General features: G+C 35.0%; 1 protein-coding gene across 1 annotated transcript; it reads left to right on the top strand.

Moving 5' to 3' along the window:
- The first annotated feature begins 726 nt into the window (after positions 1–726).
- Positions 727–8,553, top strand: LOC130589644 (uncharacterized). The gene is made up of 3 exons (XM_057391075.1): positions 727–730; positions 851–991; positions 7,643–8,553. Exons 1-3 carry the CDS (start codon positions 727–729, stop codon positions 8,551–8,553), a joined length of 1,056 nt encoding a protein of 351 aa, XP_057247058.1.
- Positions 8,554–12,570: the final 4,017 nt, after the last annotated feature.

The following is a 12,570-nucleotide window of genomic DNA, read 5'->3' as shown; positions in this document are numbered from 1 at the left end:
GCATATATTATTGGCGGTAGGCAGCACGCAGACATTGACGGTACAATACCTGTATCTGTTGTATAATTAATACTCAACCCATAAGATCTTACAACCAATAAATTGAATTGATATTCCAAACTTTCAAAATTCTTTATATTACAAAATCAACTAATATTCATAAATCTAAACTTCTAAAAAAACTACTATATATACATATTAATATTAATCTAAATCATAAACAAGATCAAATCTATCCTATAGCCACATCCACATGATATCAATATCCAAATCCAAAAATATAATGTATGTCCAAAAGTGGATTAAGGTTAAAAAAATTAGGCGAAAAGATAGAACCCATTCATCATTTATGCTTCATGTTGATTTCCGACATATGTAATCCACAACTCTCTGAGTTCATCAATTTTCTCCTGAGAATATGTTGGACCAATGCCTTGATAGTACTACAATAAAGGTAATTACAAAATAAGTATTCATATATAAAAATTTGAAAAGTAATTAAACTTTATAATTAATCTTGCACAAATTAATTTATCATAGTTGTAGGAAGATCATTCAAATATAAAATAATAATCAAGTATTTTGCAGAAACTAACCATAGGAAGACAGAATTGAGCTTTGCAGAAACTTAGGCACAAATGTCAAATACACATATACTTTGCATCTAGAGTGAAAAGACAACTGAAAAAAAAGAAAATAAGAAGTCTCTTTTGACTATCCTGGAAAATGAGTAAGTTAGTATTCAAATTGTGTTTTACTAAACTATATTGAAAACAATTGTTGGAGGAGCCTTTTACATGCAGTAAGAAGCTTAATACCTCATGTAATGATCTTGCTGATATTGAAAAAGATGCCACCAGGACTTGGGTGATTGACAAGCCTAACATCCCAAGGACCCCAGTTGGGTTTAAGAGAAAGCTGGTTCTTAGAAGGGACTTCTCTAAACTGGACCCTCATTATGTGACTCCAACGGGGAAGAAAGTTAGGTCAGGTACCGAAGTGGCCAAGTACTTGGAAGAAAATCCCGATATATATAAAAGGTGTGTTTGTGAGTGAATTTAGCTTTACGGTACCAAAGGTGGTCGAGGAGACTATACCAAAGGATGTTGAGAGGAAATCCTCCGCTAGAGGAGATAAGAAAGCCAAAGATTCAAAGGCTGCTGATTCTTGAAATAGTTACCAGGGTATTATGTCTAGTTCAGTGTTTGTAATCTTCAGCTATGTTCTGAAACCTTTTTCGTCAGTGTCTTTATGTTGCATGACGATTTGATGCTTGTATAACTACTAGATATCGGCTATCTAAATGACCCTAAGTTTGCAATTTCAAATTCTTCTGTGATGGTTGCTATATCTTGTATCTTTGGCTTTGGTTTTCCAATGCCTATCTGACTTTCCATGGATAACTAAGATGCCAAGGAAGCACAGAAAAGAAGGCAGATTGTTATTGTGTCATTGAACGGTTAGAAATTTACGATGTAAGGAACTTCTAGCAGCCAGTCTGGCAAATGTTAAAGCATGTGAATTGTGAAGAAGTTTGGAATGTACAGAACTACATTAAGCATAACTACTTCACTAGTATGATAGGATCTAATTAAGATAAGAAGCATAAAAGAAATATACCTTTAGGAGATCAAAAACCTTTTCACATATATACTTCTGTTGGATACTTGCTCCGCGCTATTGTAATCTATTTGGATGCATGCAAAGAGTAGCCTTCCTGTAAGCTTTTTTCAGAGCAGCAGCAGTTATAACTTCTGTCAGAGGAATTGGTTGCCAACTGCTATCAGGTCCGAGAATCTGCCATTCAAGAAAAGATAAGATAACCTGCAACTACTTTGAGCTACATGCCTACATAACTTAAGCTGCCACTCTACACCATTTAAGAGGAGATTAGGAGAATCAATGGAATGAAAATTCTCTAGAAGTAACACATTCAAAAAGATATAAACTAGGCCAAGAAATGAATATCATATTATTGACAAAAAAAACTACAGTTTATATTTATTTGATCCAATCTCCACATAACTTTCTCAAGAAATATCCAGCATCAAATCTGATGCTGATCTAAACTATAAAGTGTCCACACGAATTTTTGATGCTAATCTGAACTGAAATTAAAGTGCATGTAAACTATGAGACAGATATCTACATTTTCTAGATAATATGTTTTTTTCACATTCTTATGGAGTGTTTTCTTTGGTTCCTGCATAATGCTTTTGAAATGGCAACATTTATCTAGTCCTTGGTGAGTTCCTCCCTCCCTAGTGCCCACCAAAACCCTACTGTCACAAGCGACCTTTTTGTGTCTGATAGTATACTAGTTTTTCGTTCTATTTCACATAGGTGTCAGATAATATAGAGGAATAGTGAATTTCTTATAAGCACTAGATTTACCTTATACCTGTGCAACGAGAAGGCCAATTCAGTGTTAAAGGATAAATTTCCTCTTACTGGAATTGAACTTGTCCAACAATATCAAAATTCTTCTCTCTAATATCAAAAGCAAAAGGCTAAAACGTGGACCCATAATTATAAATTTAATTCGTGTCTCCTTGAAAGACGCCATTAATGCAAGAATAACAAGTGCCCTACGTCTTTTTTTTAAAGTTTCATACAATACTTAGCAAGAGACTACAAGAAGTCAGGGTGATTATATACTTGAGAATAATATTTACTGACAAAAATTTCACATGCAATTTTATGTTATACAACACAACCTGTTAATAATATACGCACGAATTCCAATGATTAACAAGAAAATATACAAACAATATAACAGAACTTGGCTTCAAGTCCCGAATCAGAAAAGTTTCACCTTTATACATAATTCTCCCCATATAAGTTGTGCTCTGATTAAGCGAATCTCCTTTAGGATACAACAAAGCCATGCATCAGTTTATCTGACTGATAGTTAACAGAATGTTTATTCTGTTCAGTTTGTTAGAAAGTCAGTTTGTTAGTTTTGGTAGAAACTTTCTTTTTATTAGCTTCTAGCTATAAATAGCTAGATTAAGATGTACATTTCAATCAATCATTGATGATGATAACAATCTTCTTATCTCTTGTTCCTCTCTATCTCAATATTGGATTCTATCTTCTATTTTGCTGTTGCTCTAGGAGCTTAACAGGAGGTTTCCATTTCTCGTCTTCTTTGTCTCATGAAGTGAGCTACTAAGCACCTATTACAGATAGCCTTTATATTTTGTGTGGTCTTTATATTGTGTGGTATTTATGAAAACTGCTTAACCTATGAGGGGATATATGGTCAGATATATGATAAACAAGGGGCTATCCAATATTCCCACCACCAGAACAAGTTGAATTCTTTGTGAAAACCATATCAAAAACTGCCTCCTTCAACCCCCTCTCCCCCCGGCCAAGGAAAAATCTGACATAATAAACAGCCTTATACGAACAGCATAAAGAATCCAGATAAAGGTATAACATGCAGGTGTGGGCTGTAAAAAAGAAGTCAGTAGTAGGGGGTTCAAATGGTGCACAAAGGGGGAAGGTAAGCAACAAGTCCCAATAGCAACAGTTGAAACTAGAAATTCATTAGCAGTGCTGAATCCAAATGATGCAGTTGTAGCAATTCATTCACAGAGATTTAGTATGGAGTTGGTTGTGGGGTATTGTGTTAATATTTATGTTAAAGTAAGGAGAGGGAAGACTTGTTGAGTGTAAGTGATCCTATGTGTAAGTATATCTTTTTCCATATATAAAAGTGTTGCATTAAAATACCATTCACTAACACATCAACAATTTGTATAAATTGGATAAAATCCATCAGAAATTCAAATTAATTCTTGGTTATAAAACTCTATAAGGTGATCGAAGAGTTGCTCCCTGACTATTTCGGTAGTGAAGATGTTATCGGATTAGACATCAAAAAGTTTCGAAGAACTGGTTATTATACTACTAATCTGGAAATTCTAGTCATATGTGGGTGGGCAGTGGCGTTATGGCGTATCCAGGAATTACGGGATGGGGGTACGGATGAGAAAAAATCAAACAAAACAAAATACAATACTTGAGTTAAGTTACGACTAAAAATTCAAATCAAAATACAATGCCAATATCAATTAATGATTCAAATTACAACTAATTTAAAACGACAAAAATACATAAGTTTCAAATAAATAAAAGTTACAAGTGCATCCGACAACCTTTAATTTCATAGATTGGAAGCGCTTAATTACATCATCATCACCTACTTGCAAAAAAAAATCTCTCTCAAGTAATCTCTAATTTCAATTCAAGTAATCTCTAATGTCAATTCAAGTAATTTCAATTTCAATTCAAGTAATCTCTAATTTCAATTCAAGTAATCTCACTTTCAATTTAAGATTGAAATCTCTAAGTTCAATTCAAGTAATCTCAATTCCATATTTTCACAATTGCACAATATCTAAATATCATGTTCATAATTTCTTATTTCAATTAAAAATATCAATTCACATCAAAATGAGAAATCTATAATTTATAAATTAGCAGAAATTAAAAAAAACCTTACTGAGTTCTGCTTCTTACTGCCATTCTGAACGGGTTGTCGGGTTCTTACTGCCGAATCTGAGTTCTGGCGATGGCGAATATGGCCGGTGGGCGGCCGGCGGTGGCGTCTCGTGGCGACAAGAACTCCGACAAATGGGAAAAGTGGTGACAACAAGTCCGGGCTCCGGCTGCAAAGTGGCGACAAGTCGGACAACAAATCAAGAACTGTGGGCTCCGCCGGCTGCAAAGTGGCGTCAAAAAAACAAGAACTCCGGCCGGCAGGCGGTAGAGTGCAGACCGGCAGAGGCGAAAAAGAAAGAAAGAGAGAGAAGAAAAAAAGTAACGTTACTGACCAGAGGAGAGAGAAAGAAGGGGAGTAGGGAGTAGTAGGGACGCGTGAGTGAGAGAAAGAAGCGTGCTTTTTTTGTCAGTCTTGGCCTTTGGGCAGCGTTTTTTTTTTCTTTTTGCTTTTAGTTCTTTCAATTTTTTTTTTAAATGGGGGGTATTGTGGGTAAATGGGGGTACAGCTGTACCCACTGTACCCCCTGTAAATCTGCCCCTGTGTGGGTCATCTTGCTGCCTGATTATCCATTTAGATTCATTATTTAGGAGATTCACTTCAATTTCAGCTTCCACTTTTAGTGTAATTTGATTCATTCACTTATAATGTTATTTGATTCACCGTTCATATATAAGAATATCAAATTACACTATACAATCTGTCATTTGAAATTCTCATTATTGGCATTCTGTCTTTAGTCTCTAGCTCTCCTCCCTCTGTCCTTGTCTATCCTTTTTCAACCATCTCATACACCATTAAAAGACCTCATCTCATACACCATTAAACTCAGAATTATGTTTAAAACTTGCAATTACTTTTTCTCACAAATAAATTTTTGATATGCTCATGGAGATGTGTGATTAAATACAGAGACTTACATTACCCAACCCTTCATGAAATCATTGTAACGCTACACTAGCAGCTGGAAAATGAAGATTAAATTAACAAAATCCGAACACAGAGATAGAAAATTAACAAAATTAACGGTACACTAACACCACCCAAATCAGTTCTTTTATATATTAGGAATAAAAAGGGATAGAAAATTAATAATTACCTTCAATTGCCGATAACAATGGCGATTATGGTTGTTGGTTTCTCCCAAAACGACTTGCTCGGTTGAATTAACTTGCGAATCCCACAAAGTCTGCTGGAATCAACCAAAGATGAGAGCCGGAGGTGAGAACCGGAGGGGGAACAAAAAATGAGTGCCGGAGGTGAGAAACGGAGATGGGAACCGAAGACGGGAACGAAAGTAGGAAATCGTGCTTGCCTTCTTTTTTGGTGTAGAGTTAGTTCTTGCCCAGTAGACCCAGTAGAGTTCTTGCCCAGTAGAGTTCTTGCTTTCTTTTTTTTTTGGTGTAGAGTTCTTGCGGTTCAGTATCAGACAATTGGAACGCAATTATGTACGTAGACCCGAGACCACATAGAGAATGGTGGAATTGGAATAAAACGCAATAGGAATTAAATGAAACGCAAGAAAAAACAAAGATTTATCATATGCTTTTGCCAGGCTTCCGTATATCGCGCAACATGATATTCAAATTATAGATCTTCAAAGACTAACACATAGCATATAGCCATATACTAGTCAGTAGTAACTAACAGCTTAGAAAATATTTTCTTTATATTCAACCGAGTACGTTATTTGTTTTCCAAATGTTTGTTTTTTATTTAGAAAATTTGTTCTTTATATAAATGGGTAATTATATTTAGTTATTTACTGTATGTTCTTTTGATAGCCACAAATGTTCTTTTATAAATGGAGATGAGACATGGTCTGAACACATGTTCGTGATTATCTAGAGAGTATGTTCTTTTTTTATATAGAAAAAAATGAATTTTTATTACTACCTATTTTCTTTTATGAAGGGAGATTAGACAAGTCTTCAATTTTAAACTAGATGTTCTCTTTTACTAGCCATGCTCTTTTACATTTGGAGATAGTAAATGTTATTTGATTTTGAATTACATGTTCTTTTTACCTAAAAAGTATGTTCTTTCAATTTAAATTATATGTTCTTTTTACCTGAAAAGTATGTTCTTTCAATTTAAATTATATGCTTATTTTACCTAAAAAGTATGTTCTTTAAATTATATGTAATTTTTTTTTTTTTGCAGAATGAGTTAATCGAGTACTTCATAAATTTAGTGTAATAAATAATGGTAGTTTATTTTTTTGTTTCAAAAGAAAAAAAGTTTACACGATCATTCCACAAATCTTGCGTGGGTAGTTATCAGTGCAAATTAACCATTTTCTTTTTTTTTTTATTTTTCTTTCTCCTTTTCTTATAAATTTCACGCCATCTAGCGCAATTCTTGGGGAATTTTTATCATTTTGTTTTTTTTAAAAAAATTATTTCCTTTTCTGTTTTTTTTTTTTAAAATTTATTTCTCTTCCTTCAAATTGCTTTAGAGTAGGACCACGTAGAGGAAGGTGGAAACTAAAATACAAGGTTTAGTGAAGACAGAAAAGCGATTAAGGAAATTGGTTCCTATTTTCTAGCCATACTTACGGTTATTTTTGAAATAATTATATTTACAGAATTTTTATTATTAATAATAAAACACCACGTCTTCAAAAAATAAAAATAAACACTAGCTAATAATTTTAGGCAAAGATAACACACATTAAGATAACTGTTAACTAATATATTTTCAATACAAGCTAAGATAATAGTTCTTATGTGAAAAAGTTAATTTAGACTTTACATAACGGTTGCTAAGATAAGAGTTAATATAGCCGTGTTATCTTTGCCTTTTTTTATATCTTACATTCTACCAGTAAATACAATTATTTTCTCTTTCTCTCTCTAAAACTCTCTCAATCTGTGGATTTCTACATGGTATCAGAGCTCTAATCTCATTTCGAGATTGAGGTTTCGAATTTTACATTCTGAAATTCTGGTGTTTCGTTGTGAATTGTTGCGAAATTTCTTACAATTGCGAAATTTCTTGCACAAATCTTACAACGAAAATTGAGTAATACTTTCTGCAAATTGATTTGATTCTCTTGATTGTGATAACAATGGCGATTGAAGATGTTAATACAACTGAAACTTCTATGAATAATTCTTCGCAATTGATCAGTGGAGGTTTTAGTTGCGACTGTTTTTAATGGTGCCAATTTTATTCGCTGGAGCAGAAATGTAAAACGTGCTTTGATAGCTAAAAACAAGGAAGGATTCATCAATGGTGAAATACTAAAACCTGCTGAAAATCATAAAGATTATCCTAAGTTGAAACTAGCTGATTATATGGTTGTTAGCTGGATTTTAAGTTCTACGAACACTGAGTTGGCTGATGATTTTGGATATATTACCACTGCTGTGGATTTATGGCGTGAGTTAACTGAAAGGTTTGGACAATCTAATGGTCCATTAATCTTTCAGTTAAAGAAAGAAATTGATAATCTCACTCAAGAAAATATGATTATTGTCACATATTATGGCAAATTAAAGAAGTTGTGGGATGAAATGCAGAACTTGAGATCTTTTCCTTCATGTAATTGTGGTGCTTTGAGCAAGTGTAGTTGTTTGTTTTTGAAAAAGATAACTGAATTTGAAGAAGAAGACAAGATGATGAAATTCTTGTTAGGCTTGAATGGAGGATTTGATAGTACTGTGACTAATGTATTGTCAATGGATCCTCTGCCTAGCATAAATAGAGTTTTCTCTATCACTCAACAGATAGAAAAACAAAAGGAGATGAGTAATCTTGTTGTGGAGAGTAGTGCTATAAGTAGTAGTGCAATGGCTGCTCAGTCTTATAGTACTAGACAGTTTCCTAAATCCCATAATGGAATTGGGAAAGGAAGGAAGGATTTGAGAGATTTCAAGAAGGATAAAATGCACAAATTGTGTAATCATTGCAAAGGGAAAGGACATACTGCTGATCAATGTTTTAAACTCATTGGTTACCCTGATTGGTACAATTCAATTAAGGCTTCTAAAGGATATCAGGTTAATGGAAGTATTAGGTTAATGGAAGTATCAGGTTAATGAAAGTCATGACGGAAGGTTTGTTGCTAATGTTCATTCTCCAGCTGATAAAGAAGTAGATAGTCCTCTGGATGATTCAGTTGGTGCAACTGAAATGGTTTAACGCTGAAATGTTGAACACTATTTGTCAAGAGGTTATGAAGGCGATAAAAGACAAGCAACAACAAGTTGGTGATGGTAGTGGTGCAACATGTTCTTACGCAAATTTTGCAGGTACAATTTCTCATTTTTTTAATTGTACTTTGAGCAAGATGCAAAATGAATGTGTATGGATTGTAGACTCTGGAGCCTGTGATCACATGACATATGATGAGAGCATATTGTCAAACAAAAGAGTTCTTAAGAGCATGTACAATGGTTGGTGTCTCTCCAACTAGCTCTCCACACTCTCTCTTCAAGCTACTCTCAAGAACTATGTCTAAAAACACCCAACAACGCTAAAACTCTTTAAAGAGCTCTCCATTCAACTTTTTATTGTTTTGTGGTCTCATATCAATAAATGAACCTCATTTTATATTATGATTAAAGTTATACAAATAAAGTTATTCATGTAAATTAAATATAATTACAAAAAAAATTATCTTTTTCATAATTTATGTAGTGTGGAATTTTTTTTTTTAAAAAATATTAATTTTGAATGCTAATATTTAATTTCATAAATTAAATAAAGATAGTAGATTTTGTGTATGAAATATATCCAATATTAGGCTCATTTTATAAATAAAGAAAAATGATAATTGTTAGGATAGTAATTATTACCATGTTTTTTTATTTTTATAAAATAGATCATCGAATGGTTGTAAGAAGAAAATAAAACTTAAGTAATTATAATAGCATGTGGGCCCCAAACATTGGAGAGTTATCTCTCCTTCAACCCCAAATGTATCTCCCCCAAGAGCCACTTTGCAAAGTGTCTCCATGGAGAGACACCCAAGACACTACCAAGAGCCCCATTGTTGGGTAAGAGGTGGCTCTCCATTTTCTCTCTCCTTGGAGAGCTTGATGCGTATGAGAAGTGTTAATTATGTAGTATTCTAAATCTTTTAGAATTCTATGTAATTTAGGAGTTTTAATTTTTTGTTTGTTATGAGTTTGTTTATTTCCTAATTCTAGTAGGAATAGGACTCTTAAAATCCTAATCCTAATAGGATTAAAACTCCTATTTTTGTTAGGAGTATATTAGATTATGAATTATAGTTAAGTTAGAATTCTAGTAGTCACTAGTGGAAAAAAGCAGAAGGGCTGCGCTGAAAATGGCATGCAGGGCTGCGCTTTTTAGCAGCAGCCCTTTCCATAGCAGCCCTTCACTTTTCAAGTAGGGCTACGCTTGTTCTAAAAAGCGCAACCCTTCTAAGCTAAAAGGGCTGCGCTAGTTTACAAAAAGCGCAGCCCTTCATGTAAGAAGGGCTGCGCTTGTTCTAAAAAGCGCAGGGCTGCGCTTTTTAGAACTAGCGCAGCCCTTCTCCAATTTTTATTTTTTTTTTAATTCTGCACCTGCACACACCCAGCAGACCTGCACACAGCACCCCTGCACCCACCCCCCACCCACTGCCCACCCCCATCCCCACCCACCAGCCCACCCCACCAGCCCCACCCCCATCCCCCACCCACCACCCCCACCCCCCAGCCCCCACCCACCAGCCCCCACCCCCAGCCCCCACCCCAGCCCCCACCCACCAGCCCCCACCTACCAACCCCCCACCAGCCCCCTGCCTCTGCCCAGCTCCCACCCCGTGCCACACCCTGCACACCCCTCCACAGCCCACCCCCCCCCCACTGCCCCCCTCCCAGCCCACCCTTGGCCACCCCCTGCAACACCCCTGCACCCCCATCCACAACCCACCCCACCCACACCCAAAACCTCCATTGGACAAAAAAAAAGCGCAGATTAAAATACGATAATATATGACAAGTGGAGAAAGGTAATAATTAACTTCAGATATATTTAATATGTAAAAAGTGTACATAGGATTGATAGAAACTAGTACATTCGAGCTAAATCTCATCCTATGCAATCACCGGTAATGTGGGACGCCAACTTATCCCGAACTTCATCAATTTCTTCTTTGGTGAAGTTCCTCAAACGTGGTGTGCAATTCGCATAAACCTTACAAAACAACCAAGGAATAAACACATATATAAAAATTCAATCATTTTACTGTAGTTAGTACTTCTAAAAATGACATATACCTTCCCGAAATTCAATCAAAATCAAATGAAAGCCTAAAAGTCTAAGCACTAGTTATAATATATCTCATATAATCATGTTCAAAGAAAATTTGGGGTTAAATGACTTAATAAGTACATTTTGGGAGCGAAAAGGCCAAAATAGGCCGGAAATGGCCTTTTCGTTCCCGAAATGCAACCAACAACAAATGAAAGCCTAAGAATCTACATACTAGTTATATTATGCCTCATATAATCATGTTCAAAGAGAATTTGGGGTTAAATCACTTCATAAGTACATTTAGGGAGCGAAAAGGCCAAAATAGGCCAAAATAGGCCGGAAATGGCCTTTTCGTTCCCGAAATGCAACCAACAACAAATGCAAGCCTAAGAATCTACATACTAGTTATATTATGCCTCATATAATCATGTTCAAAGATAGTTTGGGGTTAAATCACTTCATAAGTACATTTTGGGAGCGAAAAGGCCAAAATAGGCCGAAAATGGCCTTTTCGTTCCCAAAATGCAACGAACAACATATGCAAGCCTAATAATCTATATACTAGTTATATTATGCCTCATATAATCATGTTCAAAGAAAATTTGGGGTTAAATCACTTGATAAGTACATTTTGGGAGCGAAAAGGCCAAAATAGGCCGAAAATGCAACAAACAACAATTGGAAACCTAAAAGTTACATACCTTTCGAAGATCACCAACATCTTTGCAATAGTTGACGATATCGAGCATGAACCTCATGACGTAATACCCACACGCACGTCCACCTTCTTGTACCAGACACTAAAATTCACCAAAGATGCAATAAATGACATGTTAGATGTGTATTATGTGTTTCTATAAAAGGATGCAAAAAATTACTCATGTTACCTCGACTAAATACCAAACAGGAGGTTTTCCTTGTCGAAGTCCAGATGCAGTAATCTTCTTCATCACACTACATCAATACATTATTATAAGATTAGATGTACATTTAATATTTAATAAGCTAAGTTTGCATATAGTTTCGATTAGGCTACCTATTTAACAATGGTTTGACTAGTAAGGACCGTATTGTTCCGTTACGCAAAGAATCAAAGTGGTAGACTTCGTTACGTGACAAACATATTGCAATCAGTGTCCAATTGTTCCTACAACAATAAAAATGTTATTGTTATCGTAGAACAACTAATAGGTCAATTTAATTAATTAAAAAGTGAGTTTAAGAAGCATACGATTCAATGTAAGGAAGAAGAATGATCTTATATCCACTACGAGAACATGCGTTCAAAGAATCCTTGAGATATGCTTTCACCTCCTTTTCGTTTTGTACGCAACTGTCATCTCGTACAAAGCTTGGACATAACCAACCAAACATTGGCTGACTAGATTGCCTCACATTATTGTATAATAGCCTGAGAATTCATATTGATAAAAATAAAACTTACTTATTATGGAAGTTATTATTAGTTAGATTGAATACTACTTAATTAAGGCATATATGTATATTTATTAATTGGGAAATTCTATATGGTGACCCTCAACTTTTTTAAATTCTATTTGGTAGACAATTTTTATCTTTCCTCTATTTGGTAACCCTCTTTTTATTTTTTGTATTTTCTTTGACCTTATTACATTTTAAAATTTTTTTTTAAATAAAAATTGATTTTTTAGTTACAAAAAACTAATTTTAAAATGAAAAAAAAACTCAAACCCTCCCCACCCACCATAACCACCCATCCTACCACCCCCTCTCCTCCCCTAGCCACCATCACCCACTTCCCCCTTCATTGCCACCCACATCGGAAACCACCCACCAGAAACCACCCACCAGCCCACCGACACCACCCACCT

Source organism: Beta vulgaris, chromosome 1 (assembly GCF_026745355.1).
Source record: "Beta vulgaris subsp. vulgaris cultivar EL10 chromosome 1, EL10.2, whole genome shotgun sequence".
NCBI lineage: Eukaryota > Viridiplantae > Streptophyta > Magnoliopsida > Caryophyllales > Amaranthaceae > Beta > Beta vulgaris.
This window is presented reverse-complemented; position numbering and strand designations above follow the sequence as displayed.

Coding starts and splice junctions, on each gene's coding strand:
- LOC130589644 (XM_057391075.1), top strand. Junction 992..7,642: donor GGGGAAGAAAGTTAGGTCAG/GTACCGAAGTGG, acceptor GCAATTGATCAG/TGGAGGTTTTAGTTGCGACT.